At 35.3% G+C, this 15,659-nt stretch overlaps 2 protein-coding genes and 2 long non-coding RNA genes across 5 annotated transcripts; 2 read left to right on the top strand and 2 right to left on the bottom strand.

Annotated features, from left to right (window-relative positions):
- Positions 1–4,147: 4,147 nt before the first annotated feature.
- On the bottom strand, positions 4,148–6,056 carry LOC130985707 (uncharacterized). The gene is made up of 2 exons (XR_009089050.1): positions 5,740–6,056; positions 4,148–5,547 (listed from the first exon to the last, which is right to left on the bottom strand). It is a non-coding gene; the product is annotated as an uncharacterized LOC130985707 (long non-coding RNA).
- LOC130985706 (transcription factor bHLH112-like) lies at positions 4,442–6,744 on the top strand. 2 transcript variants are annotated; one of them, XM_057908795.1, is made up of 7 exons: positions 4,442–4,686; positions 4,911–5,301; positions 5,382–5,489; positions 5,594–5,659; positions 5,748–5,813; positions 5,920–5,973; positions 6,176–6,744. In XM_057908795.1, the coding sequence occupies exons 1-7, from the start codon at positions 4,442–4,444 to the stop codon at positions 6,317–6,319; spliced, it is 1,074 nt and encodes a 357-aa protein (XP_057764778.1). In that variant the 3' UTR covers positions 6,320–6,744. The 2 variants fall into 2 exon arrangements, with proteins under 2 accessions (XP_057764778.1, XP_057764777.1); XM_057908794.1 differs by having other exon boundaries at positions 5,379–5,489.
- Positions 6,745–9,148: 2,404 nt separating this feature from the next.
- Positions 9,149–10,891, bottom strand: LOC130985705 (NAD(P)H dehydrogenase (quinone) FQR1-like). The gene is made up of 4 exons (XM_057908793.1): positions 10,657–10,891; positions 9,989–10,082; positions 9,642–9,904; positions 9,149–9,567 (listed from the first exon to the last, which is right to left on the bottom strand). The coding sequence occupies exons 1-4, from the start codon at positions 10,887–10,889 to the stop codon at positions 9,336–9,338; spliced, it is 822 nt and encodes a 273-aa protein (XP_057764776.1). The 5' UTR covers positions 10,890–10,891; the 3' UTR covers positions 9,149–9,335.
- A 2,105-nt stretch (positions 10,892–12,996) lies between these two features.
- On the top strand, positions 12,997–14,983 carry LOC130985704 (uncharacterized). Its single transcript, XR_009089049.1, has 2 exons — positions 12,997–13,721; positions 14,770–14,983. It is a non-coding gene; the product is annotated as an uncharacterized LOC130985704 (long non-coding RNA).
- Positions 14,984–15,659: the final 676 nt, after the last annotated feature.

Below are 15,659 nucleotides of genomic sequence, written 5' to 3'. Positions count from 1 at the left end.
TTCTTTATTTTTTAGATTTCTTTTATTTAAGGATTAAGTATCTGATAAAATATTTTATCAACACCTAATCTAAACCACAAGTTTTACCTAGCGTTTGATCGTGAGAAGCGAAAGAAAAGGTTGAATTGCTTGAGAATTGAAGAAAATTGCTGCAGTATTAAGAGAGAGAGCGTGTCCTTACAAGATACGAGTGCATGAGTATTTATAGATTACATGCTAGGGGTAAAATAGCAACTTCATCTCCAAAAATATGCTCCCCGCGTGGTCGAGGGCATAATAGTAAATTTTCTCACAGGCGGGCGATTCCTCTGCTCTGGCGCATGGGCAAATCGCCCTTCTGTTCTTTAGTGACTTCTCTGGCGAGAGCCATTCCTCTGATGGTGGTCATTCCTCTGGCGAGGTCCGTTCCTCTGACTCTGGTGATTCCCTTGTCTGCGTTTATTCCTCTGCTCCGCATCTATCACTCCTCATCAGTATCAAATTCATTCCTAATATTGACACATTTTTCACATCTGGCTTTTTAAACTAGACTTTGGTTCAACTAAACCCCTAAAATCTCAAATTTGTTCAATTACACCATTATCCCTAACGGTTGTTTAACTATGTTAAGTATTTTATTTTTTAATTTATTTCATTGGTGGTGGGACCCACACCTTTCTTCTTTGCCAAGCTCACCAGAAACACTCCGAAAACACGCTTGGCGACGAATCTGCAACGACCATGGCAGCAGTGGACTTGAAAGGATCTCTGGGGTGGCAAAGCACAAAATTTGAGTTCAACAAGATAGATACCACAACGAGAGAAATAACAAAATACAAAGAAGCCCTCTGAAAAAATGGCTGTTATGGCGATTACAAAATCCATATAGAAAAATTCAGTTATTCAGGAGAGAAGTGTCAAATAATATTTTCAGTAAAAGAAATGCATATCACGAGTCAAATACAATTGAAACAGACAGTATCAAACCTAAAAAAAATGAGAGAAGCGGAAACGATCATATCTCAAGCTACAAGCGTGACTCGAGCAACAACGAAAATTGAACTTCAGACAAGCCATTGCCCAAAAAACGTCAACACTCTAAACGAGCGAAGGAACCAACACACAAAAAGGGGATGTATAGTAAAGTGAATAATATAGCAAAGAGCTACCTATAAATTGATTCAATAACCGGTACATTGAAAATACCTAAAGAGCGGCTTGTATGTTTTTTTTTACAAAATTATTTCATCTTTTACAAAAATAAACTAATTTTTAGTTCATAATCTTACTTTAATTAGAGGGTTGCCCTTTAATTAATTAAGAAAACGAATATTAAATAAATACTTCAAATTTAAAAACGAAAAGGGACAAAAATAAATACTTCAAATTTAAAAAACTAATATAACAAATTACTGTAAAATATTAAGCAATTAATGAAATCAATGCATGCAATGCTCAAATATTAAATAATACTCCCTCTGTCTCAAAAAATATAAACATTTATCATTTTTTGCCGTCTCACGATTAACGTGGCGATGCTGCCTGCACAGATGCATTGATGACTGGCGCACGAGTTAGGAAGTGAGAAAGAAAGACGGTAGCTAGGTATGGCTGAAGCAATTATCCAATTATGAGTTTGCCCTTTATTTAATAATTAAATAGAAATAATATTTGTGATTTCACATAACACAATCTAAATAGTCTACATGTATATTATGTGTGATCCAAATTTAATACTACTATATACTCCCTCAATTCACAAAAAAATGGCATATTAATTATGAACGACATTAGTTTTAATAAAATTAATGTAAGTAGAATTATGAGCGGAGTAAAGTTAAAGGTCTCACTTTAAATGTGTGTAGAGTTGTGTGGATCCTACTATTATATATAAATAAAAATGATAAAGAAATTTGAATGAATTCAAATAAAATTACGACAAATTTTTTGTGAACATGATTCTACATAAATCTGACCATATATATATATATACATATGTTGGATTATGTACATAAGGAAGTCAATCACAACGCTCCAAGCCTCCGAGTTGAATTATGAGCAAAGATGATTCTATTAGTAATCACTAATCACGAACAAGGTAATAAGATAATCAGAGACATGCATCGCTTTCCTAAATTTTTTGAGGAAAAGAAAATTGCGATTTATGAAACTGACCTAACTTGCCTTTGAAATATTTTACTTGTATGGACAAGTCATACACGATATATAATTAGCCTCAGCCAATTCCATCTCCATTGCTTCAAAGTACCAGTAAAGACGTTAACGATGGTCTTAAAAAAGAAATACCGAAAAACGTGTTGCTGATTAAGATATTTGACATTATAAAGAATGCATGGTTTCTTGGTCAACAAAATAGTTGACTCTTTACCTAAATGGGTCCAAATGTTTACTACCTTTATTAAAAAAAATTAGATTGATTATTATTTAGTATACAAGTATATACGTACATACGTATATACACACACACGTACATATATCTATGCTATCAATTAGGAAATTATATAATTAAGCATGCCACTCCGTCAATTAGATTTTTTTCCTAAGAAAAATAAATGTTTTAGAAAATTGTATTAAAAAAAATTAATTGACAATACAAACCAGAAACCTTTGGTCTCAGAACTGCTAATAGGACAGGGACAACGCAGGTACACGTCAATTAGGCAATATTGTGTCACTTTGGCTAATCTAATTAGTCAATGACTCAATTGAGCATATCTTAGGACAAAAGTCCATTTCTAATCACATATATTATGAATAATACAAAATTAAGTACCTAAACTAGTACTGATCATGTTGACTTGTAGTTACGACATAACGAAATTATTAATGTACTCACTTTTTCATCAATTGTCAATTAGGGTGCATTTATTAATAGAATAATTTATTATTATTATTATTATTATTATTATTATTATTATTATTATTATTATTATTATTATTATTTAGCATTTAAGTAGTTTTTAATTCTAAATTAATAATTGATTGTTAGAATTAGTTGTTTCATAATCAGAATATATACTTTTTTTTAACTCCGAACTTGCTTAATTAATTAATGTCTCATTACATTATAATATTGTTTACTTTTATTCTAAATATTATTGAAATAAGAATGAATAGTATTTTATGTCCCGAATTTTCAACGTTTTCTATAAAATGTTTCGAATTTTTATTTTCTCCTTAAGAAATTTCAAACTTTTAGCGTTTTCCATAAACTGTTCCGATATACAAAATTCAATAACGGAAAGATGAATATTGTCAAAACTGATTGAGTCAAGTTGTGAATCATACACCACCAAGTTGATAATTCAAGACTTCTTCGTTAATGGGATATTTTGTGATGAGATGAGTCATCTTTATGTTGCCGAGTTTTGTATAATGGGATAATTTGTGATGAATACTGAAAGTTTTTGAATTTTTCACAAAAGTAACAAAATAAAAATTTAGGATATTTATATAATACGCTAAAATTTGAAACATTCGTAAAATTACGGTCCCGATGGGCTGGTCAGAAATCGAGTGAGTTAGAATTACAGTCAAAATATTTTAGCTCGAAAAACAAAAAATTCAATTAATCTGAATCGAAATTAACCTAAACCGAATAAGTTGACCTGATTGACATGTATAATGGTCATGAAAATCCGGTTTGGCCACGTAATATTTCTTGCCCCATGACTTCTATTATTAATAATAATAAAATAATCGAAACAAGATTTTTATTGTACACAAAATTTCTAGAGTGATTGTCCGTGTGTGTAAGAACCATTCACATATTTTAATAAAATTCATGTAAATATTTTATTAGAATATGTAAATAGTTGATCTAGTCCGTACGTTCGCATGAGATATATACCCCTCCTTTCGTTTTATTATGTGAATTTTTTTAGGCAACATAAGATGCACAGTTAAAACTATAAATAATAAAAATAAAAATAAGAAGGATATTGAACCAAACTATTTGTAGCAGAAGGAAGAAAAGTACGTTATTCGTCCTAACAGTGACGTGACAAGTGAGCTCAAAATTTTACCCTCAAACCATATCCCTTTCTTTATACACATAAGCAACTTGGAATGTTTAACGCGCGCTACACACAATACCTAAAAAAATTAAAAAGAAATGAATAATAAATGCACTTACTAAAATACCATATTCAGACAAAGAATTCTACCCGAAATTCTCTTTAATTAATAATGTTATACAGAATTTTATAATCTGAAAACCAACCACTGGGAATGTATTTCCTCATTAATATGCATTGCCTATCAAAACCAGTAGGATTAAAGTGTCGGGACCGGATTCCATCCGCTAGTTTGAGTCAGCCGTCCGTACCTACAACATATATATATATAATAGAGCCACACATCACAAGCCATACAATTCACTGCCCAACTCAAGATTTCAATTTGAGTGAGAAGGAAGACGAAATTTCATTCAGTTGGCAATATGGCAGAAGAGTTCCTCCAAGGGGGAGTAAGCTGGTGGAATTCGCCGCGAAATCTCTTCAGTTGGTCGCCATGCTCGTTGGCGTCCAACGACGGCTGGCCGACAACAAGTGTACGCTCAAGCGATGAATCCGCCGCCTCCGACGGAAGCAGCTCCCTAGTAATACAAGATCACCAGCCGCCTCCCGACGCCGCCATGATGGGACTCGGCCTTTCACCCTCGGACGCCTGGAATCAAGATTTGCTGTGAGTAGTAATATTTAATTTTCTGTCTTTTCTTTAATAAAAATTTGTGATTGATGAAGCCTGAAGGTGTAGTGTTGTCCCACTAATAATGGATGGCTAACCCTAATAGAAAATTCAGCGGTGCACTCAAAAAGCGGAGTGTTTTTGGACTTGTTATATATCACCCGGAAAAGGAGATGGAAATTATGCAAGAGACTCATATTTTTCTACTTGTCGTGTTGCAGCCGAGATAGCGGAAGATCAGAGGACAACTATTCTAACTTGTTGCTCGATTCAACCACCACTCAAATAAAGAATTTCAGTGGAGAAGATTCATCCATGAAGCAAGCGAATCAATGTTTTGGTTCAGCTGAATCCTATAGCTACGCTTCATCCTTGTTGCAGACTCTGTTCGATACAGATTCTCAACCCCACCCATCTTTATTAGATCATCAAACGGCATTGAGTTACTCCTCGGTTGCTGCCGCAGATGCTCATCAGATTAATTCAAATGGATTCTTGCCTAAACCCTCCCCCACTGCTAATCGCTTATGGAATGCATCTCCCACTTTCCCACCATCTGATCACTTCTTTCCGTCATCTCTCACCAATCAGATTCACAGCATCGCTACTAAGGTAATACATATACAATGCTTGCATTCGTATCATTCAGATTTTGGGTTTTCCAGCTGAATTAATTAATTGAAAAAAAGCAGCATGAACAAGGCAAGGACTTAGCCGCCACGGTGGTGAAGAAAGCAAGCAACGAACCCGCATTTAAACGTCCACGAATCGAAACTCCGTCCCCGTTGCCAACCTTTAAGGTACAACTCGATCTATTAAGCTTTGTGAATAATTGTTTTAGTTGGCCTTAATTTTCATCTGTGCAAAAGAAACGGATGATAGCTTTTATCTTTCTCTTCAACAGGTCCGAAAAGAAAAACTTGGTGATAGAATCACCGCCCTACAGCAGCTAGTTTCACCTTTCGGAAAGGTAAATTAAATTGGAAAATAAATAAATTAATAAATTTCTTCATCATTATGAAAGTTTTTATACTAAGCTTTGTGAATTACCCTTTCAGACTGATACTGCATCGGTCCTCCACGAAGCTATTGAGTACATCAAGTTTCTCCACGATCAAGTCAATGTATGTTAATTAGTTGAGACTTAAGCCCAATCTCATGCATAAATAAATCATCAAATCTTTATCAGAATTTTATGTAATTAATTATGTTTCTGTGATTTAATTTCAGGCATTAAGCACGCCATACTTGAAATACGGAGCTCCACCGGTGCAGCGCCAGCAGGTACGCCCCAAATTAATTAATTGCGATTACATATGTTCACGAGGCCTGTAAAATAATTAGCAAAAGTTAGTTAGCATTGTACTAGTATAATAGGACACTCTATTCAAACAAACTTTTTGTCATGCTAATGGAATGTTAGAAGATGGATTTGGTGTTAGTGCCAACAAAAAGGGAACATAGAATAATCGCAGTTTTGACGCAGGCTGCAGGAGACAAAGATAAGGATGAAGAAAAGGACCTCAAAACTCGAGGACTGTGCCTCGTCCCTATATCGAGCACCTTCCCCGTTGCAGCCGAGACTACCTCAGATTTCTGGACACCAACATTCGGTGGAAGCTTCAGATAGATATATTTCATCAAAAAAAAAAAAAAAAAAACAATAATGTAAGATATGGATACGGCAAGAATGAAGGCAGTGATATACATGTATTGAAGAAAAGCGAGAAAAAGGGAAAGCGAGAAAAAGGAGAAAAAAAAAAAAAAAAAACGAAGTGACTGTCCAAGGAAGACAGCGCAGCGCATGCTGGGCCACATCTTGGAAAGAAAGACAACCAATATGATAGCATAGAACTAATTAATGTAGCATTTTCATGAAATTGTAATAAAATACTTGTATTACAATTCATCAAGAGGAGGTTAAGGAAAAAGGAACTAGAACAGATGCTAAATTTAGCTTTTAGTCTAGTACTTTATGGAGTAGTTTTTTAGAAGATAATTGATGTGCATTATCGATCGGTTTGAGGTGAATTTAGCAGCTTAGTTAATTATTAAGAGGTTCTGTTCTTGTTTCTTTGTTTTATTATTTATATATGTTGGGCATCATCCACCAGCTAGCTCTTAGTTTATGCAAAAGCTGAACACTACTGAAAGAAGAGAATATAGAGAGTAATTTATGTATTGAGTTGACAAGCAAAGAGTTTGTATTTAATTATTTAAGTTGGTTCTATTTATTAGTGGAGGCTGTAAAGGGAGTTAGATAGATAGCATCCCAGCATACCACGCCTTTAGGATTTTTCCAACATCATTGAGATGATGGGGTAGGCTCTGATTATACCTACAATCCCATTATAACTATAAGATATCACACCTTCATACTCCATATATTATTTTATTATACTATATGTGTAGAACCCATATAGTTTTTTTTTTTAATCTTGTGATTATATAGTTTATAATTAAGCATAAAAAGTAAATTTCTGCAGATTGCATAACAGCGCTGAGAGCTCATGTATGAGTTTCGGTCGTTCAGACAAAAGAAGGTTCATTGACCAAAAAACAAAGAAGAAATGATGTATCCATGGAAGTGATGGGTGTAAACAAGAATAAATGAAAATGTCAGGGTCAAATTATCCGCCTTTGATTACTTTTTATCCGAATAGAACATTTCCTGATCTACGCCATCTGTTTCATTCTATTTTTGTTGTTTATTGATTTGTTCTCATGGTATCTAGCTCTCAATAGCTTTCATGAAAAAAAAAAAAAATTGCTTAATTTTTTATATAATTTAAAGTAAATTGTAAACTAATCATATGCTGATTCTAATCTAGTGGAGGATCGATCGATGTTCATTCTTAAAAGTACAGTTTTAGTACTTTGTCCAACAAAGAGCTTTGGCATGTGTTGCATAACATTTCAGACTGCATGTAATCAGAAAATAAATAGTGTGCGTGCCTTGGCCTACCACTGTTAATGTGGTTAATGATTGAAGTTAAAAGTCTCTAAGTTCGAATCCACCTTCACACGGTCTTTTAAAATATTTATTTCTCCTATCAAAAAGAAAAAAAAAAAATTATCAGAGCTTCACATTATTCGCCTAATCAAATTGCATAAGAACGTGATGCTGGATGCTTTTTTAAAGTAATATTGGTAAACTCTACACATGAAAAAAGTTTATCCTAGTAAGACCTCGGCGACTCTAAAATTTAAAAAACACAACGATTTAAGACAAGTAATCCTTTTGTGTATTCTTTTTTTTCTTGTGAATGAGACTTTGCTTTGAAACTATCATTCAAAAGGTATAAAACTTTGACGGTACCAAACTTTTATTGGTGGTATCTCTGGCATGTGCTTTCTAATCTTTTTTGTGATCGACTTAAATATGATTGATTGACAGCATTATACCATACCAAGAAGCAGATTGCTAAATGCGTTATGGGTGGGAACGGTTTGGACGCTTTGGGAAAAAAGAAACGAGAGTCGTTTTCAAGGAAAGATTTGGAATATTGATAGACTTGTTTTACAGATCAAGGGTAGACTTTGGAGTTGGAATGAGGTTTATAAAGTTTTGGAGTTGAGAATCCCTTTCACCATGTGGTGCTCAAAGGGTTTCAATCTTTCATTCTTGTTTTGATTGGCATCTCTGGTGCCTTGCTTTTCATCTCAATAAAAATTTAATTTTACTGATCAAAAAAATACCATACCAAGAAGCATCACAGATAAGCTTACGTTTTCTGCTCAAAAGAATTGAATTCTCAATAACTAAAAACAAAAAATTGAACTCTCAATCTTATTGGGAGATTTTTAACTCGAATAAGATAGAGCATGTTTTACTTTATGATGCAGGAGAAAAAAAAGGAAAGAATCCTAAAAAGTAAAAGCATTGAGGCGTCATTGTGAAGCAGAAATAAAAGAAAACAAGGCATGCAAGACTTTCCTGTACCTGCTTTCTTACTTAGGTACTTAGCTTGATTAATGCTTCAGCTGTTTTGGGTAATCATACCACATTATTTGACTTCTTTGTGAAGTTTGCAGAGTGTGAAATCTTATATCAAACTTTATACTCACTTTTTCTTTGATAAAACTTACATCAATGTTGGTTTTAAACCTTGCCCCGAGCCACGCATAAAATTTTCCAACCCATTGCTAGTTGTTACAATCATAGTATTACGGAAAATGATCATATACTAACTCAGAAATTAATTGTATCAGTACATATGAATTATGATTGTAACTTATTCATGAATATTTGTGAAATTAATTTCTCTAGTTATTATTTCTGTTATCAGTGGAAGTTTAGCAGATCATAATGCTACTTGTAATATAGTAATACGATTAGGATATGTACCCAATCTTTGATGATCAGTACTCCACATTTCGAAGAAAGACGGAGCTAGATAATGCTACTTATCTGTGGTTAAAACAAACTTTATTAATCTAAGATGATCTCCAACATATATAAGGATAATGTAACAATCAATTGGTGCAACCAATGAAGTATACAGTAAGAATTCCATGTTTTCTGACTAAACATGACAATAATGAAGTATACTACGTAACCACACGACACTGATTCGATGACCACGTAGATATAGCATAAACAGAATTATGAAGAACAAGTTTTGACAGTTGATGAGATGAGGAAATCAGGCAGATGCTTTGAGCTTCTTTGTGATGGTGGCGATGTACTTTCCTTGGTGGAAAGCCTGCCCCAATTCAAGCTCCGAGGGCTGTCTGGAGCCGTCTCCAGCAAAGGTTCCAGCACCGTAGGGGCTACCGCCCTTAACTTGCTCCATCTCAAACATACCAGCTCCAAACGTGTAACCAATGGGGACGAAAATCATGCCGTGATGAGTGAGCTGAGTAATGGCTGTCAAACTGCATAACATGACCAAACATGAACAAACCATTTTGAGTGTTAATACAAGTGAAGAGGGATACAAGAACTATACGCTGTAGTTTCTTGTCCGCTTCCTTGACTTCCGGTGCAGTAAAAGATGCCTGCAGGTTTGCCAGCCAACGCCTGAGTCCTCCACAAACCTCCGGTTGCATCGAAGAAGGCCTTGAATTGAGCAGCCATCATTCCAAATCTAGTTGGGAAACCAAATATGAGGCCATCAGCTTCAGGAAGTTGATCTGGGGTGATCACTGCCACATCACTCTTTGGTGGGGCGCTCATCTTTGCAAGAATCTCGCCCGAAAGAGTTTCTGGAACCTGTTCAATTCATGCAACACAACACTCAAATTGAGTCATATAGCAATCATATTGGATAAGTAATGAATGAGGCTCTTCACAAACCTGCCACAGTTTAGCCTCCACTCCTTCCACAGATTCTGCACCTTTCTTGATCTCCTCCGCGAGTCTCTCCACATGCCCGTATGTGGAATAGTAACTGTACATTTACCATGATTTTATATTTTGTTGCTAAGTTTGATTCTCAATCTTTCCATATGATAAGTCTATAAATTAAAACAAAAAGAATTGGCAGGCCTCTCATTATCTGATTAAGTAAATTCTACTGGAATATGACCATATATGAAGTAGCTCAAAAGTTAACATGGTTTTGGCTGATAATTGTAGATTAATTCATTTAATACTGTTTCTGATACCATTAGGTAATAGGTGAAGATCTTGACAGCAGGATGCATTGTAGAAAGATTTCAAAATCTTGATATTACAGTATATATCCAAGGCAAATTAAACACATTTGATCCCGGATTTACATATGCAGAACATAAGTAATTACTCATTTCTGGATAGAATTAACATGTTTACTAAGTGAGAAAGTCAAATAACAGAGCATGTATCAAAGTAGGAGTAGTTGGTAAGTGTGGATCGATAAAAAATTACATTGCACAGATAAATTGCAGGAAACGGAGAGTTGGGCAAAGAATCGAACTGAAATAAATACTCCATATATTTATATATATGAGAAAAGTGAGAATCGCAGATGCAGAGATACATACACTATGTAGACCTTGACCGCCATTGCAATGAAGGGTGTGTTTTTGGTGAATATGAATAATGAGAAGAAAGGGCGGTATATATAATTTGTAAACGTAAGTGTAATGGATGAGCAGCCGTTGACCAAACTAAGCTTGTCGTGTTGTTCGGCTTTGCCTAGAGGACTACACTCTGGATCTCGAAGCCTAAATTTAATTCTTCGTCTTTCCTCAAATTTGAATTTCTGAATTAACATGTTGCTCAAGATGCTCGGATGTTGATGTCACGCTTATCGTCATCATGATCGCTGCAATTATTACTTTACTAATTCCGGATGAATTCCTAAGTTTATTACTCCAATGTAAGTCTTTTTTGTAGTAGTAATTTTTACTCATTTATTTTTTAAATGATGTTTTAAATTTTGATATCAAAATTACCCTCGTTAATTCTCATCATTATATTTTTTTATATTTTCCACTAAAACATTAGTATGTCATTAAGAATAAATTATTACTATCAACTAAGGTTAATATGAATTGTTTTTAATATTTGTACACAGTTAAAAAAAGACACACTATCATTGGCTGATGAAGCTTGTAAAGCTCAGCTATCTAAATTAATCCAAAACAATTAGTGAATGACTTTGCATACATAATACTGATGCTCAGTAGCCGTCATCATTTTTATCAAGAACCATCTTATAAGTTGACTTTGACTAACCGAGATGGAGATGAATGAGAAGGCAACTTAGGCAAGGGGGAAGATCCCCGTGAGTATCAATATTTTAAGAAATGCATCCATCAACTCAATACATCCGCCGCCAACATCGCCTTCGTCGATGTTGAATATTAATTCAGAGTGATATAATGGTAAAATCTTTTTATTATTCTTCAAAAATTTAATTTTTTACATAAATTTAATTTTTTTATCATTTCAAAATACATCATTAATTCACATTAATAAAAAACTGTATAATTGCTCCAAAAATTGTTATTGTTCTAAAAATCACTAATAATGAATATTATACTAATAAATCTCATCAAATCACGAACGTTCTATCTCTTAATTTACGGTTTATCATTGATTTTTAGTTTAGTTAGCATTTGTTGTCTTTTATTGTAGAAATTTTAAAAAGTTAAATTTGTTACCTAATGTATATATTACTTATGAAATAGGGGTAATTGCCCGTAAATCCACAACATTTGTCCGAAATTAGTTTTTGCTTCTAATTTTAAAGCTCTATTTTTAAATCCATAATCTTTTGTTTTTGTCTCAAATTTGTCCCGTGACCGATTTTTTCTTACGCCGGCACCGGAAATGGCACGGTGGTAACCGGAATTCACACCTAGACATATTTATTACATGTGGAAAAAAAAAACAACCCACATCATCATCTTTCCCAACATTCCCCACTCTCAAACCCTAATTCCCCTCCCCCCACCCATCGCTGCCACCACCGCCGACGCCGCCTCCTGCCACCACTGAACAACCCATTTTCTCTTCCTCTAATATGAGAAAACTGAATAATATATATATATTTTTTACTTTGGAGAGGGGAGCAGTGAGATTTGATCCCTGAACCTCACTGTTCGTAGACAGGAGTTCACACCGCTTGGTGTCCCCTTGTGGACAACTGAATAACACTTAGAAAATTAGGATTGAGATATTATCTTAAATAACTTTTTTACTTTATTAGGGGATATCAAGCGGTGCGACCTCCTATATGTGAACAGTGAGATTTCGGATTCAAACCCCATTGCTCCCTCTCCAACTCCTCCAAGTCAAAAAAGAAAAAAAGAAATCTACATATTAATTTATGCACAATGTTAGTTTTCATTATTTTCTCGTGAATATGTCAATTAAACATATTCCTAACTACAAATCTAAATCTAATAGATAAAACAAAGCGTCAATATCAAATAGTGTATGAAAATTAGTGTAACAGTCTGGCTCTAGACTTGACGACTGTCCCCACAGACCAACATGATTCTTTTCTAGCGTGTTTTGTCCTCACTAGTACGCTCTCCGATAAACTTCCCAGGGGGTCACCCATTCTGAAATTGCTACAAGCCAAGCACGCTTAACCTTAGAGTTTTTTCCATGTGGGCACCAGAAAAGAATATGCACCTTGTTGATATGAGTAGCACCTATCAAATCATTTAAGTTCTCCTCGAATATGCAGTCCCATACTTGCATATTCTCATAATCCCTCTCGTTCGGGTGTGTTTCGGTTCATCCCTGCGCCCATCCGCTTGGAAGTCTTAATCGGAGCCGCTCTTTGTCAATACCTCTTTTGCACCGTCGATGACTCCGCACTTCGTCCCCGGCCGTCACAATTAGTTATTAGTTATAGCCTGAAATCAATATATAATACGATTAAGGAATCCTGCGCTCTCCTTAATCCGGGGTCCTACGTGGCCTATCTAAGAATTCAAGATTTAAAATCCCTGCAATTCTAGAGCTTCTGGCATAATATTAGTCATCCTATGTGGCAAAATATATCCTACATGGCATATCTTACTTTAATTCTTAAAACACAAAATTAAGTATCTCTCCTCCCCAAATTCAATTCCCCTCAACCACCCCGTCTCCACACTACTCTCCCCTCCCCCGTCTGAATCAGCGCCGCCCCTCCTTCCTCCGCCGTGAATCCCTCCCCTTCGTTTATCTATTATTTCGGCAGCTCCACACCAGCCTCTCCCCTCTCCCGCGGCGATTACTCCGGCCCCAACTCGGCACCGTGGCCCCTCCTTCCTGTTTCCGCGTAGCAATTTCTCCCTCTCTTCCGCCGCGATTCGCATAACCGCCGCTGCCGCAATCGCCAGAGATCTACTCCGATCTGCCACCGCGGCCCCTTCTTCCTGTCTCCGCGTAGCAATTTCTCCCTCTCTTCCGTCGCGATTCGCGTCACCGCCGCTGCCGCAATCGCCAGAGATCTGCTCCGATCTGCCTTCCACTCCACCAATTTCTTCATTCTGCCTCCCGTTGCGATTCGCTTCGCCGCGCCGGCCACCGCCGAGATCGACACATTTCCTTCCTCCGGCGATTCGCCCCGTCGGCCCCAGCCCGTCACCAAGCCACGACCATGGTAAGGTTTTTTTTTTGGTAAGTTTTTTTTTGCTGGTTTTTTTAGTCCACCGATTTAACAAAAATAATTAATCATATGCTAAATAATTTTCGATTGCTGATACACCAAATTATAGAATGATTCGATTGCTGGTAATTATAGAATGATTGTTAACTTTAGAAAGAATATATTTTGGAAAGAATTTTAACAATGGAAACTTATAACCTAGAATTTTATCTATAAATTCCTTAGTAAAAATTATTAACACTGCAATGCAAGGTAACCTTCTTCTTCTATTGCTGTGTTTCTTTTGCATTGAACTTTTTTTTTTTTTTATGTGCTTATGAGTTCTGATTTTGGCAATTGATGCATGCTATGAATCATGTTTAAATCTGTTTCGTCAGGTTGTTTGAGTGTGAGTGTGCTTATGAGTTCTGATTTTTTGTGCTTATAAGTTTCGCCAGGCTGTTTGAGTGTTTGAAATTAGGTTATAGTGTGTACTATGGAATGAGATGTGCAAGAACATGGGATTTTAGTTGATGCTGGTCCAAAGTATTTATCTATGATAAGTGAAGCATTTATCTAAGAGGATTTTAGTTGATGCTGGCCCAAAGTATTGAATCATTCATTTTTAGTGTATGATGTCTATCAAATTCTTATTTTATTCCCGAAAACAATAGTTATAGAGACCTTCTCCTGCAATCAAGGATAGAAGTACCTTCTTTGTTTAGGTTGTAAATCTGATTAATAATGTGAGAATTTATGTAGTAGTTGATAAATCGAGTTGTAGGGACTGATATATGCTTATCTACCGAGTTCTTTGAGAGCAGTTTATGTTTTTCTCATGGATGACTAGAGCTTTGTTGGTGGCAGTATAAATAATTGGATGAAGGTCATATTTAGTTCGAAACTATCACACTAAATGTGAGCTTGATCTTGATTATCTTAATATTATACTTGGAATTCCTTTGAATTGATATGTTATTTTGGCTTGTGAACAGGAAGACCTATTTATATCTTATTACGTGACTAATTCAAATTTGATTATCATGTGAATCTGATATTGTAGATCATACTCCCTAAGTCCTATTTATGAGGCTGGCGCCAGAGTCTATCCCCATTGGCACAGGGAAATGTGAATCAGAGGATGTTTTTTATTTAGAAGCTTTTGTTTGATTTTTTTTTCCTTATTGTAACACATAGAAATATTGTAATAGATCTGATATTATCTATCATGCTATATTTTCAATTGATTAGAATTTTATAATAGTTTTTTACTGATATATACTCATTAAACTCTGTTAAAAAGATACTCGAAACAGAAGCATACCACAATTCAGATATTATGGTGATTTAGTTAAATCATGTCTTAGTTTTGGTTGCCAAACATTTCTTAGACATGCCCTGTTTGTCATCTTGCAGTCAACAAGAAAGTTCTTAAAGTCCCTTCAATAGAAGCCAATATTTTATTTTATTTTAGTTTAATGTTTAGGTAGCCCAATTTATTAAATTAAGGGCCACTAACAATGTTTAGATAGATGTTTAGGAATTCAAAAATGATCGAGCTTTGACATGAGTGCAATGTTTTTAATTTATATAAAATATTTTCTTTTTTCTGTTATATTATTCCATCATTTAATATGTGTAGTATTTATATATATATATATATATATATATATATATATATATATATATATATATTTTAAGTTTGCGGGTAGCGGATTAGTGGATAATCGACGTCACGGGTGGCGGATATCTACGGGTGACGGGTGTGAGTGGCAGAGAGTACCCGTCGTGGGTCACGAGTCAGGTGGCAGATACGAAGCGAGTACCCAATGGGTGGTGGGTATTTGCGGGTGACGGGTGTGGGTGGCAGAGAGTACCCGTCGCGGATCACGGGTCGGGTGATAGATACAGCCTTCGCTCGCGGGTACAGGCATGGAAGGGCACTATCCATAC

The sequence above is a fragment of the Salvia miltiorrhiza genome, chromosome 5 (genome assembly GCF_028751815.1).
Source record: "Salvia miltiorrhiza cultivar Shanhuang (shh) chromosome 5, IMPLAD_Smil_shh, whole genome shotgun sequence".
NCBI lineage: Eukaryota > Viridiplantae > Streptophyta > Magnoliopsida > Lamiales > Lamiaceae > Salvia > Salvia miltiorrhiza.
Note: the sequence above shows the minus strand (reverse complement) of the source record. Positions and strands in the feature narration are given on the sequence as shown.

Excerpts from the sequence above, each read along its gene's own strand:
- LOC130985706 (XM_057908794.1), top strand. The coding sequence starts at position 4,442 with ATGGCAGAAGAGTTCCTCCAAGGGGGAGTAAGCTGGTGGAATTCGCCG. Across the intron at positions 5,490-5,593 it reads CCCCGTTGCCAACCTTTAAG|GTCCGAAAAGAAAAACTTGG; the intron begins GTACAACTCGAT and ends TCTCTTCAACAG. Across the intron at positions 5,660-5,747 it reads TAGTTTCACCTTTCGGAAAG|ACTGATACTGCATCGGTCCT; the intron begins GTAAATTAAATT and ends TTACCCTTTCAG.
- LOC130985705 (XM_057908793.1), bottom strand. The coding sequence starts at position 10,889 with ATGTTAATTCAGAAATTCAAATTTGAGGAAAGACGAAGAATTAAATTT. Across the intron at positions 10,083-10,656 it reads GCGGTCAAGGTCTACATAGT|TTACTATTCCACATACGGGC; the intron begins GTATGTATCTCT and ends GTAAATGTACAG. Across the intron at positions 9,905-9,988 it reads TGGAGGCTAAACTGTGGCAG|GTTCCAGAAACTCTTTCGGG; the intron begins GTTTGTGAAGAG and ends TGAATTGAACAG.